The 22447-nt window shown below is 39.3% G+C and overlaps 1 protein-coding gene across 6 annotated transcripts in view; it reads left to right on the forward strand.

Moving 5' to 3' along the window:
• Positions 1–22447, forward strand: part of LOC132110415 (transcriptional enhancer factor TEF-1-like) — a 78606-nt gene that overhangs the window by 24130 nt on the left and 32029 nt on the right. For all 6 annotated transcript variants that reach the window (XM_059517030.1, XM_059517014.1, XM_059516997.1 and 3 more), the window contains one exon: positions 3758–4010. In XM_059517030.1, coding sequence (XP_059373013.1) covers positions 3863–4010 — 148 coding nt within the window. In that variant the 5' untranslated portion in view covers positions 3758–3862. The remainder of the gene's footprint in view (positions 1–3757; positions 4011–22447) is intronic.

Consider the following 22447-nt stretch of genomic DNA (forward strand, 5'->3'; position numbering starts at 1 on the left):
ATTGTGGAGGAACAAGGAGACGAGGAGATACATGAGTTAACTCAAAAACACAGTCTTTAATCTTCCAATTCAGGGAAACACAGGGCAGGCAGACACATACGAAGCACATTGACAAATACAATACCGAACAGGAAATGAGGGGCAGAGCACACTTTAAATACACAGGAGCAAATCAGGGAACAGGAAACAAGAAGGACCAAATAGGGGCATAAAAAATAACATGGTGCACGTTGGGGGAGGAAAACACACATGAAATCTACCTGTTGAGATAGGATTGCTCATGTCACTTCGAAATCACACCCTCTTGTCACTGGTATTTTTCTAAAGGGAAATCAAACTCCATCAGGTGAAACTGACATGTTGAAACATTGGCCTTAGATCCCCCTAGGCCACGCGTGACCGAGGGATCCATGGGAGCCATTTTTCAAGAAGGCTTTCTGTTAGCATATGGGAGTCAGCCCGTCCAGAATAGCCGAGGTAAACATGTTTATCTACGCTGAGCTCCTGAGCGTTCCCTTGAAACTGGCCATCTTTAAACAGTTTGTATATCTGAAAGTTGGGGGAGAAAGCGGTTCCAGGATGAGGTACTGCACTGAACAACCACATTATGTTTGCAGCAGCGCTGGAAGTGATTACCAGTGAAGTTCATTATTCAGTTAGGTTGGGGGGGGGGAGCAAACCATTTAGTGGTCAAAAAGGGGAGGCTTTTTTCCTCTCTCATCAGTCTGTGAGTCTGTTCTGCAGTGTCAGCATTCAGCACACAAAAACGGAATTCAGTAAAAGCTCCCTCCACTCTCCCAGACCGTTTTCCCCCCTTTTTTCCCAACAGCCTGCTCCCTTCCCCCCTCGTGAACTGACATTCTAGAAGAAACATATGCTGCTAGTCCCACATCACAACAGCTTGTGCTGGCTGAATGGAAGCATGCACGGAGAGAAGAAGCTGTCGGGGGGGTGGGGGAAGGGGTGGAGTGGCACACAGAGTAACGGGGGAAAGTCTCTAAGAATTAAAGTCCTCAGAACTGTTGAGTGTTGGACATCCTCGTCAGTTCATGTGAAGCTGGGTGGAGAATTGAACATTTTAAGAAGGAAATTGCATTCTCATGGTTTATGATCGCGGTTTGTGGGGTGATTTGGAGTAGTGGCCAAAACTCTTTTGATCTTGAAAATCTTTATTTTCATTTTAAAATATGTCAGATTAGTCACTTGTTCAGTTGCTTTTATAAAAAAATGCCCTTAAGAAAGGCACACTTGGATTAAAAGATCTGCCAAATGACTAGAAAGTGAAAAGAAAAAAAAGAAAGAAAGTGACATGACATACAGCCAAGTATGGTAACCCATACTCAGAATTCGTGCTCTGATTTTAACCCATCCAGAGTGCACACACACAGCAGTGAACACACACACACTTCGAACACACACCCGGAGCAGTGGGCAGCCATTTATGCTGCGGCGCCCGGTAGGGCTGTCGCGATAACCGCAATATTGTAATACCGCGCTATTGACAAGCAAACCGCAGAGGAAAGATAGCAACCGCAGAAACCGCGGCAACCGCAGTGTTCAGTTTTTTTTTTTTTTTTTTATGAGGCTGTGGCCTTATTGCATTCAATGTTAAATAAATTAATGATACAATATGGTTACGACTGTAATTTTCTTGCGAGCCTTTGTAGCTTTATGGTGCTTTGTTTGTTTTGAATAGGCTGGCTGAAACGATGGGAGACGCTCGATCTCGTCCCAAAACCTAATGTCACGTCGCCAGTTTGGGAACATTTTGGCTTTCAACCCAATGAAAAGGACGAGCCAGCGAATATAGATGAGCCGATATGCAAAATGTGCTGCAAAAAAGGTTCCTGTGACGCGGCAATACATCTAATTTGAGGTCATCGGGACATTCTAAAACGCTTAACGTGGTTTAATACAATACAATGATATTAACAGACCAAACTCACTAAACATCATATTAATAAAGTATATTATCTACAAAAAATCAGATGATCCCTGAATATGAATTCAACGTGTTTAATAACACGTTAAGCCTTTTCCTCTCATAGAAAACCATCATAAGGCTTAACGTGTTATTATTAAACGACTTGCATTCATATTCAGGGATCATCTGTTTTTTTGTTTTGTTTTTTGTACATCGTATACTACTTTATTAGTATAATGTTTAGTGAGTTTGGTTTTTAAAAATCACTGTCTTAGTACATTAAGCCACATTAAACGTTTTCTTATAACGGTTTTCTATGGGAGGAAAAGGCTTAACGTGTTATTAAACGAGTTGCATTTATACTCGGGGCTCATCTGATTTTTTTTATAGATAGTATACTTTATTAGTATGATTTTTAGTGAGTTTGGTCTGTTAATATATCTGTCTTAGTACATTAAGCATTGTTAAGCGTTTTAGAGTGTCCCCTGTCATCCAGCGCAGCTGCCCCCTCAAGCATCAGATCACGGAGCAACATCAAAAAGTTGCACCTAAGTCATGGTATTGAAGGTGGAGAGAGCACTGTACATGCACACCCCCCACCTACAATTCCTGCCGGCCCGAGACTCGCACTCACAACCCTTCGATTGCGAGTCTGACTCTCTAACCATTAGGCCACGACTTCATATTGTACCTGAGTATAAGTCGCATCAGTCCAAAAATACGTCACGATGAGAAAAAAACATATATAAGTCGCACTGGACTATAAGTCGCATTTATTTAGAACCAAGAACCAAGAGAAAACATTACTGTCTACAGCCTCGAGAGGGCGCTCTGTGTTTTCTGTGTAGGCTACAGGAGCACTGAGCAGCATAGAGCGCCCTCTCGTGGCTGTAGACGGTAATGTTTTCTCTCGGTTCATTTCTCTCAGTTCATGTCAAATTAATTTTGATAAGTCGCACCTGACTATAAGTCGCAGGACCAGCCAAACTATGAAAAAAAGTGTGACTTATAGTCCGGAAAATACGGTACATAAGTTTTTGTAAGGCCATTTAAGTTTATCCACTTCCTCTATAATTTTATCTGTTTATTTTTAATTGGATTTCACTATTGTATGTTGCTCAAGTTACAGCACATTACAGGACACTTTACATTGCAAAAATAGATGTTAGGTCATTATTTCCATATAATTCCATAGGAATATGATTGCCCTGGATGTTAACAAGAAGGGGCAACTCGAGACCAGGCAGTTGGGTTTAATATTCTTCTTTCAACAGAGGAGTTTTATGGTTTTTATGCAATTCTATGGAGATGCCAGGTGGTTTTAGGAAATGTTTGAAGGTTAATCCTTCTAGTCAGAAACATTTTCCTCAGGCAATTGGATTTCAGTTACAATAATCTTAGATGGATGTCTTCAAAATTCATAGTCATAATTCTGCATACAAAAAAGAAATCCTTAAAAGCAAAGGAGAGTAATTTAAGGAACACTACCTTCATTTTGTTATTCCCACTTTGACTTTTTAAGGAAAATAACAAATTCAGTGTTGCGTCGCTATGTAGTTAAAGCTGAAGTGTGTAATTTTGTCTTCGTTGTCTAATGCCAGTTTAATGTGTAGAGACAACTATGAGTAAGTCATTCACTGAATTCACCAAAGAGGGCTACCTATTTTAAACTGGGCTCTGTTTTTATGAATGGTTGGAAATGTTAAACTCGACCAGTGTCATGAACTGAGCATGATCCTACCACCAAACAATTGTATCACCTGATATCTCAATGACAGAAATCTGTTCCAGAGAGAGTAACCACAACTAGTTTTTGTTTATTGTCACTTCCAGGATTCACCCTAGTCTGCTCCAGGCTTCGGCTTGGAGGTCCCAACCGCCGCCATTGATCCCAACAGCTGGAGTGGCAGTGAAAGCTCTGCCGAGGATATTGAGAGGATGAGTGACTCGGCAGACAAGCCCATTGACAATGATGCTGAAGGGGTGTGGAGTCCTGACATAGAGCAGAGCTTCCAGGAGGCACTGGCTATCTACCCGCCCTGTGGACGCCGCAAAATTATCCTCTCGGATGAGGGCAAGATGTATGGTAAGAGCTCTTTCAGACTGTTCCCTATAAGATACGGGCAAAATCAGTTTATCTGTTTCAAGAGTAGAGAGAGAAATGCAAGGTGTATTTATAAAATGCCAAATAACACATTGCCCTTACCAGCTGCACATGCTATATCTCTTTAATGGTCATCTAAGGGTTTGTCCGAAGCAGTTACAGCCATTGATCACAACAGTTTGTCACTTAGGATCCCTTGGTTTCCAATTTTTGTTGAAGTGGGTGGTCCCAGAGAAAATAATTTCAATTTGATTTGAAATTAGTTTGAAATCAGTTTGATTTTTAAAAAAAAAAAAAAAATCTGCATATTTTGTGCAGACCTAATGAGTGGTATATTGTTACAATAAAATATACTTTTTAAAATAAGTGTTTACATATTTAATTTAATTTATTAAAAAAAAATATTGTCACATTTTAACATCACAATGAATAATTATTACCTTATCAGTGATGGACACAATTTTATAATTGGTACATGAATTGTTTCTTTCATAATCTTTTGTCAAAATGTAGTAATCTGCTTTATTCTGAAACTGTTTTTTTTTTTTACTGACGTCAGCAAGCCCTCCTATTTTTCCAACCTGTCCTCGAACCAATATCCTCGTAGAGGTCGTTTGTCCAAATCCCTGAAATAAGAGTATACTACAGTTGTGCCCCTATTGGCAACAGGACGTTTTCATATTAATGTTTTGTACTCGGTTTCGTGTAGCTCAGTTGGTAAAGTATTGCATTATGCAACTATATGTAATCATGCGATCATGGGTTCGATCCCAAAGAACGCACGTGCTCATAAAATGTATATGCTCTATAAATCATAATTTTGCATGATTTCTTTGAGGGGTAGGTTTAGAGGTGTGGTCATTCAAGCGAATAAGCCACCAACTAAAATATGTACAAATTACTGTGAGATCGGTGTAAAAAGTCTACACATTCCATTTAAATAAACACGCATTTTGATTACATATCCCATTATTAAAGTAAAATGGATTGGCAATATTGTTTTTGTGTTAAATATGTAGAAATATGTCACTTTTACTGTGGACAGAGATATTACTTGTTGCTGGTAACTTCAAGTTGCGTCTGGTTAAGACACATAACAAGTAACAAGACCAATTCCCTACGATGTAGCCTCAGCGCTCAGGGTGCTTGGATCGTCCCAGAGGTGATCGCTGGAGGTGAGAAGTGAAACGGAGGGGCTCTGAGGAATCACATGAGAGTGAAGTGGTGGAGAAGATGAGAATAATTGTCAATCAGGAATCTCCAAAGTCTTCGCGGGCCTCTGCAGCAGGCTTCCCATTCGTTTACTAGTTGTTGAGTAGTGGGAGTGTAAGTAAAGCAGCATAAACTATTAGTCAGGAGCAGATGGTACTGCGGCTGTCACCAGCTGTGCCACCTCCTCCTCCTCCTCTCCTGCTCCTGCCGTCCTCCCCCTTTCCTCCATTCCAGACTGGATGATGTCATGGAAAGAGGGAATATTTCCACGGTGTCGGAGTCTCTCACAGCTTGTCAGTGTCAAGTGAAAGCAGAAGGCCCTCGGGGCATTCGTTTGCAGCTGTCATGTGACCCCTCCGGCCAAATCAAATGTAAAGTTTAGGAGTGGCAGCAAAGCCTCTCAAGCTGCTACTACAAAAAGCATTTTGGCGCTCACTGCCACAGAAACACTATATGCAGCCTCTTCTCTCAAACTTGCTTTCACTCTGTTCAGGATTAAAGCATGAAAATAGGTTTGGCTGACCAGTTTTTAATGTCCAAGTGCAAGATTCAGTAGTGCTCCCTGATATAAAGAGGGCTAGGGCTGTCGAAATGACTGAAAAACTAAATTCGAATTTTCTACTTAAATATGATCAAAATTCGAATTATATTCCAATTAAAAAGGAATAATTTCAGTTAGGGGGAAAAAAGCTTTTGGACTACTGAGGCCACATGAGGGTGCATTGAGCAAAATATTATGCATATTATGCATTATGTTTCTTCAAAGTGTAATAAAATAACATGACAATCTTTGTTTCAGTTTTGACGTAAACAGCATCTTCTCCACACTAATGCTCTCCTTTTCCGCAATATATTGAATGAACAATGTAGCAACGCCACATCTAGTGGGTTCATCTGGATAGACTAACTAAAGCGTTAAAATGCAAATAATTTACATCGTCGTCACATTTTGTGTGCCACTGAAAAGGCTGCCTGACGGCTGACGCAGACCTAAAATTCGAATGCAACGTTTTTGTATTCGAATGTGGATTTTTTTTTCATTCGACATATATTCGGAATTCACTTTTTTTTACAGCCCTAAAGAGGGCTTATTTTGTGGTTTTCTGCATTACATTATATAAGTAAATGCAGAAGCAACAATTGATTTACACTACCATTCAAAAGTTGGGAATCTTGATGAAACCGTTAAAAAAACCTAATAGTGTGAAATATTATAACTAAATAAAATACCTGATTTCTTTGATGAATTATCCTTCAGAAATCATTCTAATATTCTGATTTTGTTCTCAATAAATCTTTTTTCTGTAACACTTTATTTTAAGGTCCAAGTCTAACTATGAACTAGTTGCATATTAGCATGCATATTACTAGCATATTGGATGTTTAATAGTACGTATAAAGCCTTATTCTGCATATTTTAGGTGGGTGGATGCTGCACACTGGTGGTGGATGAGGAGATACCCCCTCACAATGTAAAGCGCTTTGAGTACCTAGAAAAGCGCTATATAAATGTAATGAATTAAATTAAAAATTAAAATTATATTTTAGATCCCTTTTATCCTTCCTCATAGTTAACAACTACCCTATAACTATTAATAAGCAGCAAATTAGGAGTTTATTGAGGCAAAAGTTGTAGTTAATAGTTAGTTAATATTTACAGTTGGTCCCCAACCATTTCTTCTTATTAATGTAATAAAAAATGTTTTTGCTGCTTAATTTTGGAGTATGTATAAAGTAAACATTATATATGACCATTTAAATAATTAATATGTATCTTACATTTTTGTCACATTAGCTGATTTGTCACTGGCTGCTTTTTTAACATAAACCATAGAAATATATATATTTTTTTAAGGTGAATATTTCAAACCGTTAATGGAACTGCATACTTTTATAGTTTATTTTTAAGATAATTCTTTGAAAAGAAATCGTAACATACAATTTTGCCTCACATTAAATAATATTGTTTTAAATGAAGGTATTTTAACTCAAAAAGAACTAAGAACAGGATTTTTTGCATTCATGAATATAATTTTGTACAGTCACTCAAACAATCCTGAATTTTCTATTACGGTTTGCTATGATTTGTACAGAGGAAGTAATATGTGAGCCAATATAGATCCAACAGGAAATTGTAATGACAAAATCACCTGAGAGTGTGACCAGTAGAGAGCTGGTGTGCAGTGCTGGGGTTGCTGACCTGTCTGAGAGTGCAGAGATTGACCAGAGGTCAGCTTTGGCAGCTGTTTAGGGTGTCCGGTTGCATGTTTACTCAACAGCGATCTCCATCATAGCCTCAGGAGTAATGTTTCACAGTCCTCCAGACCACGGGCAGAGACAACAAGAAAAAAGCACAGTGTCACGGGCCACATTGTTACACATGTAATACGTATTACAAGCTGATGAACACAAATTGTAGACAAATCAGATTTGTACATAAATCACTGACAGCAAAGTTTAGACTTGATGCTATACAAGCATATTGATTCAGTAACTCTTCAAATGAAGACCTCAAGATTGTTTGTTTGGGAGGTTTTTGGTTTTTGTGCTCATAATCTGTTACAGAACGGTGAAGTTATTGTAAGAAAATACGATTTTTCTGGACTCAAGTAATACACTGTGCTTAAATAATATCAAACTGTATTTTTATTGTTCTCTAAAGTAGATAAGTTCAGCTCAGTACCACATGAGAGAATTTTTATTATAATATTTATTTAAACCAATTAGGGATGCACGATCATGATTTTTCATAGCCGATTCCGATACCGATTTTTTACAAGCAAACTAGCTGATTCCGATACCGATGTGATCGGTGTGCACCGATCGGTGCGAATAAAACAAAGATGCACAGTGTTTCATTCATCCAATTAGAAAAAAAAAATTTGGGTAATGATTCACATCTATATTTTTTTACTTGAGCCAATGAAAAATAAATAACTATTGTCTCAAGTAAAAAAATATAGATGTGAATCATTAATCTAAATTTTTTAATTGGATGAATGAAACACTTTTTTTCAGTGTGCACAGCAGGTGATTTTAAAATCAAATTAAGTCGATGTAATTTTAAGGTAAAATAAAAATAATCATCCTAATGCAGAACTGACGTTTACTTCTGGCTTCTCAAACGTGTATGCTAGTTCTAATTTACAAAAAAAAAAAAAAAGAAAAAAAACCTTCAGTTTTGTCACAGTTTAGTCAGTTTTCGTTTCTCATCCAACACGCGAGAAGTTGAGCTGAACATCTGTTCACGGCCTCCGCGTGTGCAGGGCGTGAACAGGTACAGTACGCTCACGCAGCTTCAGTGCGCGCAGGAAAGGGACTCTTATTTTGTGCAGTCAGCTGTTTGCTTCCTGCTATCTGTGCCTTAGACATGTAGCTCTGTACTTCGAGCCAGTGAACGGCTGCCCGTGTCCTGCCCACAGATTTCGAAATACTTCCACACAAATAACATGATAGCGAATGATTACAATGTAGTCTGTGCACGCGGGCGCACTTCCGTAAAAATCAGACGAAAAAAGACCAAAAACCGTCCGATTGCTAATCACGTATTTTAAGCAAAAAACGTCTGGTTCCGATTTATGGCCGGTCAACCGGTGCATCCCCAAAACTAATATATACAAAAATTTACTTAACAAGTTTGTAGACTTTGTAGCTCACCAAGATGGAAGACGAACGTCTTCTGTCTGCAATGGTCTTCATAAGTTCCAACGATAAGTGATATTGGGAACATGACATTGTTATCAACACATTTTTTAAGTTGAGGGGCAAATCTCTAGTTCTGTCAATTTACAAACTAGTTGAGACAGTGAAAATGTAAAATGTTAAGTTGAATGAACAAACTCAGAAACTGAACTGTGTGTAAACTACAAAAAAATAATTGAAACAATTAAACTGCAAAATAATTTTTTACAGTGTAAACAGTAAACAGGTTATTTAAAGCAAAACTACTGGCGTGTGGTTCAGCATGAATCCAAGTTTTGTGTGCTTGGCATTAAGTGCATGATATAAGTTGTTTTGGAATACAAGTCTCAGCACTTTTCAGATGATAAAAAAACTGGTCTTGTTTTCCGGAAAATATGGTACATGTTTTGGAAATGTAAGCCTTTTTTTTTTTTTTTTGAGTGTAGTATCTGTAGTATCGGAGTAGAACTCTGAAAGGCAGTGTTTGGGCTTTTATAAAGTTTGGCATGACACTGAAGGCAGCAGATTGAGCGCAGAGTCTTTGTATAGTCTCGTCTTTCAGCTCTGCAGCTGTCACTGGGTCCTAGTACCAAAGCCATCACACCGTGAACTGTGACCTGCTCACTCAATCAACCATTAACAAGGGCCGTTGCAACTGTCAAAACAAGTGGATGCGTCTGTCAGTGGGGTTCCGGGACAAATTAGAGAAACAGACTTGATTGGCATTTTCGGTGAATTGAATGTGGTTAATGGGCCGTTTTTTTATGCAGGTTATTTTGACTCCTGGGTTGTTTTGCGTGTCTGTTGTGGCCCATATAAAAAAGTAGACATAAAAGGCTTTACTCTTGAAATCCAAAAATTTTATCGGCTGAAATTCTTTTGATGTCATTCTGCAAAATTATCAACTAATTTGCTTTTATTTTATGTATATGTAATTTTGTGTTAGTTCTTTTAGAGTCCCTGTAATTAGTAAGGAAACTTGACAATAACCAACTAGCATTTTTTTTCTGTTTCATTTTTACAGTATTTTACAGTGAAAATTACAATGATTTTTGTAAAAACACATATTCAATGATCTAGTCAGACAGCCGACTAGTGATAAGTGATTTTGAGTAGGGATAGGCGTTTTCCGCAAATATCACATTCGAATATTTGAGCTCACAAAAAAACGAATATTCGAATATTCATTTATTTAAATTAAGTTTAATAAAACGTTATTTTTCAGCAACATTTATTGTTTCCGTCATTTTGAACAAGCTTACACACAATAAGCTTGAACATTACACATCGTGTTTTGTAGCTGAAAACCTTTAACAATGAACAAAGAAAAAAGTAAAGCAGCCTGCAGCAATTGGGCTATTGTAGAACGTAGCCTACACTTAACTTTGAAACTTTTAAACTGTCAGCAAATCTTTTTTGCTTTTTTTTGTATTGTTTTACATGTTCTTGTTAAGAAACACGGGCATGTAAACATGATTGGGGGAAAGTCGGCTCCTTAGTCTGTTAACAATAAGGCCGGACGCGGAGAAAATGCGCTCTGACGTTGGCGGGACTCACACATAACGGTGTGCTAAGCGAATAAGTTTTGTGAAGCGCTCCGTGTTTTCGTTCCACCACTGAATGGGATCCTCATCTGGTGGAATACATGGCTCCAGCAAGAACTGTTCCCACTCGTCTCGTTGCTTGAGAGATGCCGCAACAATGTTCTTGAATTCGGTCACATTCTGTGATTCTCCACGGCATATTTGAAGTACTGTAGAAGACCGCAGTTCTTAGGGGCCGTTGACATATCGCGTCTTTTGCGCACTCAAGTTCGTTATTTCCAATGTAGGCGCGCGGTATGCGCGTCCATAATGGAAGCGACGCGGTCGCGATGCGCACGCGGTAAGACGCGCCCATTTTTTCCAGGCGCGTCCGCACCGCATCGAGTTAAAAACATCTCAACTTTTCAGAAATGCCGCAAGCGCACCGCAGGTCATGTGACAAGAACTAAACATTCAGCTTCATCCTTTCCCGTAACAACGTTGCTCAGCCAAGATGAAGGAACAGCTGATCATAGCTGTATATTGATTGCCATTTTGAAATAAATTTAGTAGCAGAGCTACTGAAAGTGATTTTTTGTGCTGCAAATCCATTTATCCTTTGCTGAAATTTCCACATCTTCATGGAGGGAGCGCGTCATTGTTGCTTAGCAACAGCAGACGCCCCAGGAGCGCTTCTGCCCGAGCGCTTTGGAAAGGAGAAAGCGGCGCGCCTAGCTTTTTCCAAGGGGTTTTAGGCGCGATATGTGAACGGCCCCTTATTCATTCATTAATTATTTTTTGCTTGCATACATCTTCAAATATGCGGTGGAGAATCACAGAAGGTGACCAAATTAGGTTTTATTGTGAACTTTTTTTTTTTTTTTTTTTTTTGCGAAATTCGAATAATATCATTTTTATTTATCGAATAATTAGTGCAGAACAAATATTTCGAATGTTCGACTATCCATGCACAACCCTAATTTTGAGTAGATTTTTTTTCTATTTTTTTTAATGTCATTTTTATAGCAGTACTAGCAAGCTGTTTGTAACTGTTGGACCAGAATATTCGAATATTCGTTCGGTGGATTGGCATATATATATATATATATATATATATATATATATATATATATATATATATATATATATATATATATATATATATATATATATATATATATATATATATATATATATATATTAACATCTGGTATCCCCCGCAAAATGGTCTTCATTCGTGCTCTAATATAGCCGTTTTTTTTACTATCGGGCTGAATGGTTCTAAGGACTGTCAGGTACAGTTACAGTTGTATTTCCACATAAGCCTGATACCAAAGCTTTCGAATATTCAATGTTGATTACTACCAAAGCTTCGAAGCTCAAAAAATGGTATTCGGAACGCCCTTGAATTATCATGGTGAAAACATTCTCACATTCTCAGAGTTGCATGTGCACATTTATCCTAGTTAAACAAATCCAGGTTTCCTGATTTGTAAATTAGTTGTTTGGCCTAATCCTGAAAATATTTATTTTTTTCAGTAGTGAGCATCCATTGATCTAATAGTCTGTCTGCAAATCTTTTTTAAATCTAATGATATTCAAGTATACCTTCTTAACCCTGTCAGGTCACACAAATAGGAACAGTGACCTTACAACATTGTGACTCGTGTCTCTGTGTTACTTCTCCATTGTGTAAGACCGCTATAATGAAATGCACTTTCTGGCAGGCCACTCTCTAGAATGCCACAGGAGCTGATGAGATCTGCTTTGAGAGGTCCTCCATGCTGATGAAGCACCCTGATTGGCTGGGGATTCAGTGATTATTGTTGTTTTAGGGCCACTTTGAACCTGATGGCATCGAGATTCACACAGTTCTCTAATTGGCGTCCAACAGCCTTTTGCCTTGATAAAATGACCGCCGCTTGTCTCCTGGCTCTTTCAAGGAGGAGAGAAGCAGAGGCGCAGGTATTTTGGTGCAGAGAGACCCACGGGATCGCACATATTCGCTGCACATAGCTCTCTGTGAGAGACGCCGTCCTGAGTACCCTTAAGCCCTTTGTTCCCCTGACTGAATGCAGTTAATTAGCAACAGTCACTATAGCAACTGCCTCTCACTTCAAAACAATGTCTAATTTTTGCAGCAAAGCTTATCATACTGTTTACCTGATGGGCTCTCTAGCGCCCTGAGTTGTCCCGTGGCTGGCTCCCTGCCCAGCCTCAGAGGTTAATTGTGACCGCGGTGAAAAACATCACAACAGCTGCTTTGTGATGAGAGGAGCATGAAAAGGGCTGGAAGAAAGTGGCGGTCCCCTCCAGCAGAAAGAAGTGAAGACGCAGCACTTACATAATTCACCTGTTTTGCGAGCCTCCATTCAGCACACCCTGCGTGATTGCATACCCTCCGGAGTATATAAATGAACACATGACCAGATGTGAAAAATGACAAGAAATGCACAATGGGACATTCAGTTCCCAGAAATTGAATTTAATGGGTGTTATTGTGCATGCAGCAGAGCCTTAAGTCAAATTGTTAAGAATAATGTGCCACAGCAAGATGCTGACTGTAATGCATACTATGTAGAAACTCTGAGTTTCGTTTTCCAAAACTTCATCTGTGTTAATTACAAAAATGCATAAAGCATCAAATGATAACATTTATATCTTGCATGTTGCTAGAGTTTTTGTTCTAATGAGCCATTGCCGCAACATTTGCACTGGGTAGCCTCACCCAAAATCTCACTGGACAGAAGTACACAATCTTATAGGGATAGTTCACCCCAAAAAATACAAATTCTGTCTTTATTTACTCACCCACGTCATTCCAAGCTTAAATGTCTTTCTTCTGTGGGGCATAAAAGAAGTAATATTATGAGAAATATCAGTTTGTGGTTACTAAAATTCTTCAAAATATCATCCTTTGTGTCATGGAACAACATGAGTATGAGAAAATGTTGATTTAGATGTACTATCCTTTTAAAGACTGGTCAATCCAACAGTGTCTGATGCAATAAATAATTCTCTAAAACAGTAGTAATGCTTTGTTTTCTATTAAATAAAAAATATATTTAAAACACGGTAAACTCTCTCTCTCTCTCTCTCTCTCTCTATATATATATATATAAATCTCAAGTCTTAATATTTTATACAGTTTAGGTTTTCAAGTTTATTGTATTGCTTTAAGGATGTTTAGATATTTTTGCCTAAAAAGATGACAAAACCGCTGGTTAAGACATAGAAGTAGAATGCACTGGGTTTCATACATGTGTGTTGTGAAAGTTTTCATGACATTTATTAGTATAATCAGTCAGATTATTACCATAAAGCAGTGTAAATATCACAATGTGACAGGAGCGTGAGAATACATAAGGCTGTTGTAATTATTACGTGTGAAACGATCATCTGTCTCAGGAGCAACGAGCTGCTTTTAGTAGCCGTAGCACTTGCCGATACACTTGCCGAGGTTTTCGCCACCAGAGCGGCTCCCACAGTGCATCTGTTTGCTTTGAAGGTGGCAAACATTTATCATATTGTGTCATTTCAACCCTGACCAAAGGATGAAAGACATTTCCAAGGTGTGCTCTGCCACATTATCACCCAAACGTTCGCTGGACCCATTTGCTGGAGTTACTGTTGCCATTGTGAGGCCATTTTTGTTAGCTGTGTTATTACAGATATGCAGTGTGCTCAGCAATCTCATCAGGGCCGGACTGGCGTCTCAGACTAGCACTAAGTGGCACTTGGTTTGCAGGGCTGCCGTGGATCATTTAGGCCTAATGAGCGAGCCTGGCCTCCCCCGTGGGGCTGCCAGAGCTCTGTTCCCAGACCTGCCTCAGCGGCGGGCCGCTTCTCGCTCGCACCGCTGGCGCACCCTAGCTACCCGCTGTGAAGATAATGAGGAATTCTGGGATCCGCTCAGGCCCCTGCTTCCTGCATTCGCTCAGAATGGAGTCTGGAGAACTTTAGTCTACCAATATAATCCCTCGCTTTTGTTTGTGCGCAATTGTAGCTTTGACATGCTGCTGTGATTTTACACCTGCAAGAAACACATTTCCGATTACAAAACGATTACATTTTACACCCGCAAAATGAGTCAGAAATACCACCAGGGTTGTTCTCATGCAGTAAACAGAGTGAAAAAAAAATGTTTAGGTATCATTCAGTTTGGACTTTGTTTTCCTTTTGCAGCATTTTTCTGTTCATTGAGTTAATTGTGTCATTCTGCTCAGGTGTGTGTTAATAATTAGCCTTGTCTGCTTGTGTATTTAATTTGCTCTCTTTCTGTTCATTGTTGTCGAGTCTCGTTGATGTTTTGTGTGTTGCAAGCCCTCTCTCTGTATGGATTTACCTTCTGTATATTTATTAAAGACTGCCCATCATCATCGAGTTCATCAACACAGTAGTGTAACAGATGACCTGACCCAGAAGTAATTACACCTCACGTTATAGTTAGTGACTCTCATGTTTTTGTGTGCATTTTTTCCCCTTTATTTTTGGATTCACTTTTTCCCCATCATGGACAATGCGTCTGTTGTAATGTTATGCATTGAGCATGGAACTCGCTCCCTCAAGGAACATGCGGAGGATTTCCTGTTTCTAGCCCCTCTCATCCACTACCCTGACAACTGCTTATGCTCATTGTTGAGTGGCTGCTGGTATCCTGTGGATCATCTTTGACCATTGGACCAGCTAATGATGACACAAGCCCCCCTCCAAGCCCAGTGCCCAGCCAGAAACAGTGAAAGTGAAAGTGTGAAAGTGACGTGACATACAGCAGGGCTCCAAACAAAAAAATCGAGTAAGGAGCCATTGGCTCCTATAAGAAAAAAACTTAGGTGCCAAATGATTTTTTAGGTGCCACAGAATAAAAATGTTTTATGCGTTTTATTTAAATTATTTATTTTACATTTTAACTTTTTAATCATACTGAAGTGTTTATGTCTCATTTTTTCCTGACTTTATCAGCATTTTAATCCATCTTGTAGATGACCTGGGAATGAAGGTTCACTTAAAGTGGGAGCTAAATGTCTTTTCCAACTTGAAACATACAGTCATGCATTGTTTATTACACAAAATCTGTACCAATATCATGGACCATAAGCATCACTTGGCCCCTGAGTATAGTTTGGGGTCCTCCTCAATGCATCCTGTAAATGTTGTCATACTCTCTCAAAAATAAAGGTGCTTCATGATACCATAGAAGAACCTTTTTTTCCTGTCTAAATGGTTTCATAAAGAACCTTTAACATTTGAAGACAATAACAGATTATGAAAAGGTCAGAAAGAGATTGTTCTTCAAAGAGCCTTTGACTGAATGGTTCTTTGTGGAACCAAAATTGTTCTGTGAAGAACCTTTTAAGCTCCTTTATTTTTAAGAGGGCACGTCTTTCACACTTTCAGTCTGTTTTTCTTAATTAGTAAAATTAAATTTTATAGGAGTTGAATCATGTAGACAACAGGTTAAGTAAAAATATAAAAATTCAATAGCTCATAAATATAGCAAAATGCTCCTCTTTATAGTTATTTTTCTAGCTGACTGATGAGCTTATGGACACCGAAAGGTTACTGAAGTTAATTTTACGTTGCAATGTTTACAAGCTTTACACGTTTTCTGCAGTTTGAAAGTGTTGTACTGTAGAATCTCTTCTAAAATAGCCTACCTTTCGATGTTAATTCATGTTTATTATGTACTCTAGTAGTAAAGAGCAAGGTATGATAGGTTCACGTGCTGCCCTCAACTGAGGCACTACTCGCGATCGCGCCTGCCACATTAGGGGCCGTTCACATGTCCCGTCTTTTGCGCGCTCAAGTTCGTTATTTCAAATGTAGGCGGCGCGCGGTATGCGTGCGTGCTCATAATGGAAGCGGCGCGCCTAGCGTTTTCCACGCGTTTTTAGGTGCGATATGTGAACGGCCCCTTAAAGAGCACCAAAACTGTATTTATTGTTTGAATTTTGTTATGAATTTGGAATAATTTTAAATCTGATACTTTGTAAATTAAAAAGTAACAAAGCACAAAGCTTTTTGCGATTACTGGACGGCAAGTTCACTTCAAATACGTTCATGCATTAACAGAGCACAGCATGGACTAAGATCTTGTTAAGAAGAAGCCTTATGATTATAAACAAGAATTGTTTACGATATTGCCAATATCCACACAGCTGACAGCTTTACCTGTTGTAGTTTATTCAAGCTATGAAGGAAATAGACACTGTTTTTCTGAACTTTCTCTTCAAGTCTCCATCATTTCTCTCTCGCGCGCGTTTATCAGGTGTGTGTCAGCGCTGCTGCGCAGCAGATGAGGACTGTTTAAAACTCTTTTTCCCACTAAAACTTCGATGCGCATTCTCTCAATGCGCGAACATAACAAAAGATGTGGATGCAAAACAATCAGGAAAAAAGGCATTACATGCAATTTTTTAAAAGATAACATGTAAATACATAGGCCTAGTCAGTCGCCAGTGGCGACCTCAGCAAAAACTTCACTCGCATTTTTATATTTATGGTCGCAAATGCGACCATTTTAGTCGCAGTTTGGAGCCCTGTACAGCCAACTATGGTGACCTATACTCGGAATTCCTGCTCTGCTTTTAACCCATCCAAAGTGCACACACACAGCAGTGAACACACACACACACCGTGAACACACTCCCAGAGCAGTGGGCAGCCATTTATGCTGCGGTGCCCGGGGAGCAGTTGGGGGTTCGGTGTCTTGCTCAAGGGCACCTAAGTCGGGGTATTGACGGTGGAGAGAGCACTGTACATGCACTCCACCCACCTACAATTCCTGCCAGCCCGAGACTCGAACTCACAACCCTTCGACAGAAAGAGCCACCTCCTCTCCAAACAGCTTTAATAGAGTTTTTACTTTTTTTAGGATTTCATGCATTTCTTCATTGTCCTCAGCCACTCCTGCTGTCCATTCATCTTTGTTCCACATCAGTCTTTCTGTGTCTCCTCCTCTCATTGGTGGGGCTCCATATTGGGCCAGCCAGGACTCTTTGTCTCCTGGACTTGAGGAGCCTGTGGCTCCACCTCCAACATCGGATGGCTCCGCTACACCTCATCCTGACTCCTGCGCCTGTGCTCCTCCCACCCTCGATTCCAGCGGACGGCCCGCAAGTCCACAGTTGAGGCATGGTGAAGTCATGAGCAGAGGGAGTCATGTCATAGCAGTGCATGTTCCCATCACGCCATAGGCTCTCCCTCCAGCGGCACCACCATGGAGTACAGTCCTGACTGTGGTATGGGTCATCACCTGCCTGTTCCTGTTCAAGGCCATTCATTGGATCATACCACCTTCACCACCCTGGACTTTTCGTTTGATCCCTCTCCCGGACTCTCAATCTCCATCTGAGCCTCCTCCTCCTCCATTTTTCTGCCGGTGTGAGGTTGCACCTTTCTGGGAGGGGATGTAATGTCACCTTATCATTTAGTTTGGACTTTGTTTTCCTTTGCACCATTTCTGTTCATTGAGTTAACTGTGTTATTCTGTTCTCATGTGTTATTAATTAGTCGTGTCTGCTTGTGTATTTAAGTTGCTCTCAATGCTATGTGTGTTGAAGCTTTCCCTTTGTTTGGATTTACCTTCTGTGGATTTATTAAAGACTTCCTATCATCATCGTGTTTGTGTGAGTTTATCAACAAAGTAGTGTAACAATTAGTCTTTTTTTTTTTTGGCTGTCTTATTTGCGTAAAAATCTGCTGAATGCTTTCCCGTCAAATGTTCCCGAGGGGAACAGCTACATTAATTTTCTGTATGGATAATGCAAACTAGCTGTGCCTTTTTCTCTGTGCTTTGTGAGATTTATTTATTTATTTTTCATTTTGCTGAAATATGTGGAGTGGTTTCTAACAAAGCATATTGAATTGTCATTGATTGTGTGCCCTAAAATTCATACTACTGTCGTCCGTCTGACTGCAAAATAATAGAGAGGGGCTTTGCAATGTAGTGACAAAAATATGCATGTGTTTGACCGTGAAAACACAAAAGTAGCAGCAAAATCTGTCAGATCAGAAGCTATTTAGCCACGTTTTCAGAGTGATGGACGTGGACTTTATCTTACGACTCCTGGCCATGTCACATTTAACAAAGCTTATGCCTGACAAGCCTTGTTGGGGCTTGTCAGCACCTGCTGTTTTTTTGCCAACAATGAATGAAGAGGAATTTTTCATTCTTTTGGACCTAGACGTTGTAAACATATAGACCTGTCAGAGAACAAATATAATTTAGTTTGTATTGACACAGGCTGGTTTTCAATGGAGTTCAGATTTCTTCGCTTATCTTTAGTGTTTGTGGCCAGGACATGCCCCTGTGTTGACCTTCTGAGTTGTTTAAATTAACCTGGGGTCCTATGCTGCATGTCCCCACTGGTCAGACATTCTCCAGGCCTGCCAGTTGAAAAGAAGTGCTGGGTTGTCTAATCTATCCCATGCTTGACTGGCCAAGTCTGAAAGCCAAACGTCTAAAGCATTTCATGTTTGCCATCTGTTGACCACAATGTGATATGATACTATTGACAGCTTCTCTGATTGCACAAATAGCTGGTTTTAAAGTTCAGAGAGCATGAGGGCATGCAAAATGTTGTGGTCAATTTTTAGCAATTTCATCTTTAGTGTGAAAGGAAATGACTTTGTGATTCTGAAGGATATCAAAATCAAAAGAATAATCTGGAATGTCAAAAAATCCACTGGTCCAATCCAATGGTCTGTTTTTCGTTTTCAATTCAGGTCAGCTTCCATTTAGTTCTTTTTCACTTGAACTTTTAAGTTTAACCTCATACCAGTTATTAAGGTATTTAAACTGTCTTGTAAAGAATGAATGTCCTGGAAAGAATGAATGTGCCGGCTCAACAGATTTGACTGCATTTTTTGGATGTTGACTGCAGAGATTTGTGGTGATCATGTGAGCTGTCTTCTTCACTGCTGAAGAGCAGCTCGAGCAGAGTCAGCCAGTGCTGAGGCTGGTCTCATATTTCATCTCTCCAATTGGCTGCTTTTGTCTGAGTGAAGCAGGATACTGTGATCCATTTAAAGAAGCAGCAGCATTCATTGGTTAACATATTGTGGCTAATGTTGTAATGGCATACTGGTGTACTGCTTATACTGAATACTGCTTTGTATTATTTTTTTTTAAAGTAGTATTTCAAACTTTTTATACAGTGACAAATGCTTTAGTATAGTGCTTTATCAAATGACCTTATTACATTGACTGTTTTAATTCCATCTCAGAAATGTAAAAGCTTATGCAATGGTCCCATTTTGTGGTTAAAAACTGATCTAATAATGAATCAAGAAAGACATTTTAAAGAGAAATTAAAATTGTGATTACTTAGTATTCCTTTGTCACGTTGGAAGTTTAAAGTCAAGAAAGATTCTATTCTGGGCGAAGGCTGAAATCATGATGTGATGTAGACGTTGTCCATTTCTGATTATGCAACATGAAATTATTATTTTTTAATGTCTTACCAAATGTCTTTTGCCTTGTTTGGTGCATCATTAGACATTTTTTAACTCTGCCTGACCGACTGCATGGGTGGGGGAAATAATATAGTATTTCAGCTCAGTCAGAAACAATTAAATCTAGATTTAGCCCCAATCCTATATATTTTTTTTCTTGCTCATAAATGTTATAGTTCAAATAAATAATAATATAATAATAATAAAATAAATACATAAATGCCTTTATTAAATTATTTACGTATTAAATAAATAACTGAACAAATACATAGATACATACATACATAAATGTATAATTTATTCTAAAAATACAAATATAAAAAAATAAATGTATTATTATATAAAATGCAAATATAAAATATGAAGGAACTTTGAAACTTAATTTTATGTGTTTATATTCTGATGGAAGTTTTTAGATGGTGGTGTGGTACAGGAGCCCAGTTCACTTGAAACTCGAAACATTTCAGCTGAGTTTGGGCTTGTTAGAGAGCTGCATTGCAGGAGATGGAGCAGGGAACTTAAAGACGAGAACTATCAAGGTCATGAAGTTTGGCTTTTCATTTACACATATTGGTGACTGCTAACAGGTTTTTCTTCATGTTCAGATGCGGGATTGATCTTGAGAGATTGAAAATATTGATTTAACCCTCTTTCTTGCTCTGATCATGCACTCGCTTGGAGGTGCCAGCCGACAGTGTGTTCACACATCTGCGGTGCTGGAGGTGGAGTTGTCCCACACCTCTGGGGAGCCCTGATAATGGCGACCGGCTCTAGCGTATCAGTCCACTTTCCATCCGTCCATCTCCACTGCTCTCTCCATCCTAACCCCCACAGCCAGGCCTGCCTCAGCAGTAATATATGTGATGATATGCTCACAACCTCCTAATTGATAGAGTGATTCAGTGGAGGACTTGCTGTAATAATTGGTCCTATGGGAGCACGAGCAGACTCTGGGAGGGAGGGTGTTTCTCTGCCTGCTGGGAAACACAGAGGACTGAACAGAGAAAAGATGCCCAGGCCTCCTCTTCCTCCTCACCTGTCGCCTTGCCATGAGGATTTACGATGGGTCGTCAAGCGTAATCCTTTCTGTCTCAGTGAAGCCTTGAGGTTGCGACCCACAGCTTTCTGCCGGTGGCTTGTCTATTCCTATAATGGATGCCCACTGTTAATCCTTCCGCGGTTTTCTGAATCATGACCTAAAGCCCGACCAGAGCTTTTAGATTTCTCACAGGTCACAGAAGTTATCTATCGATCTCATTTTGTGTTCATACACTTTAAATTGATTTTTAAAGAGGTATTTATTATATTTAAAGACAGTGTTATGAGGAATTAATTGATTGGATGTCTAGTAGATGTACTTATGATAAGACTGATCATCTATTAGTCAGCGTTAAATACTGCATTACCAAATTCTATTCTTAAGTCATACTGACCGATTTCTGGTGAACTTTGCCCTGGTGATCAGTTTTGTGAATCAATTGCCATTTCGAACTGGTTCTTTTTAATAACATTGTTGTTGGATTATACTACTCAATTTTTGTGAGATCTTTTTGAGAGGGAAAGTAAAATGTTGGATATTGTTTTTCATATGTGTGTGTGTGTGTATATATTGTGACGAGTGCTGAAACATCTGCTGTTTAAACAGCTTACAGCCATAGGATAGTATATGCTTTTTTTGTCATTTGTCATAAACTCTCAGGGACTTCTTTTGTTAATTTGACCCTTAATAAATTGTGATAACTATATACGCTCACCTAAAGGATTATTAGGAACACCTGTTCAATTTCTCATTAATGCAATTAATTAATCAACCAATCACATGGCAGTTACTTCAATGCATTTAGGGGTGTGGTCCTGGTCAAGACAATCTCCTGAACTCCAAACTGAATGTCAGAATGGGAAAGAAAGGTGATTTAAGCAATTTTGAGCGTGGCATGGTTGTTGGTGCCAGACGTGCCGGTCTGAGTATTTCACAGTCTGCTCAGTTACTGGGATTTTCACACGCAACCATTTCTAGGGTTTAAAAAGAATGGTGTGAAAAGGGAAAAACATCCAGTATGTGGCAGTCCTGTGGGCGAAAATGCCTTGTTGATGCTAGAGATCAGAGGAGAATGGGCCGACTGATTCAAGCTGATAGAAGAGCAACTTTGACTGAAATAACCACTCGTTACAACCGAGGTATGCAGCAAAGTATTTGTGAAGCCACAACACGCACAACCTTGAGGTGGATGGGCTACAACAGCAGAAGACCTCACCGGGTACCACTCATCTCCACTACAAATAGGAAAAAGAGGCTACAATTTGCACGAGCTCACCAAAATTGTACAGTTGAAGACTGGAAAAATGTTGCCTGGTCTGATGAGTCTCGATTTCTGTTGAGACATTCAGATGGTAGAGTCAGAATCTGGTGTAAACAGAATGAGAACATGGATCCATCATGCCTTGTTACCACTGTGCAGGCTGGTGGTGGTGGTGTAATGGTGTGGGGGATGTTTTCTTGGCACACTTTAGGCCCCTAACTGCCAATTGGGCATTGTTTAAATGCCA

The sequence above is a fragment of the Carassius carassius genome, chromosome 2, assembly GCF_963082965.1.
Source record: "Carassius carassius chromosome 2, fCarCar2.1, whole genome shotgun sequence".
NCBI lineage: Eukaryota > Metazoa > Chordata > Actinopteri > Cypriniformes > Cyprinidae > Carassius > Carassius carassius.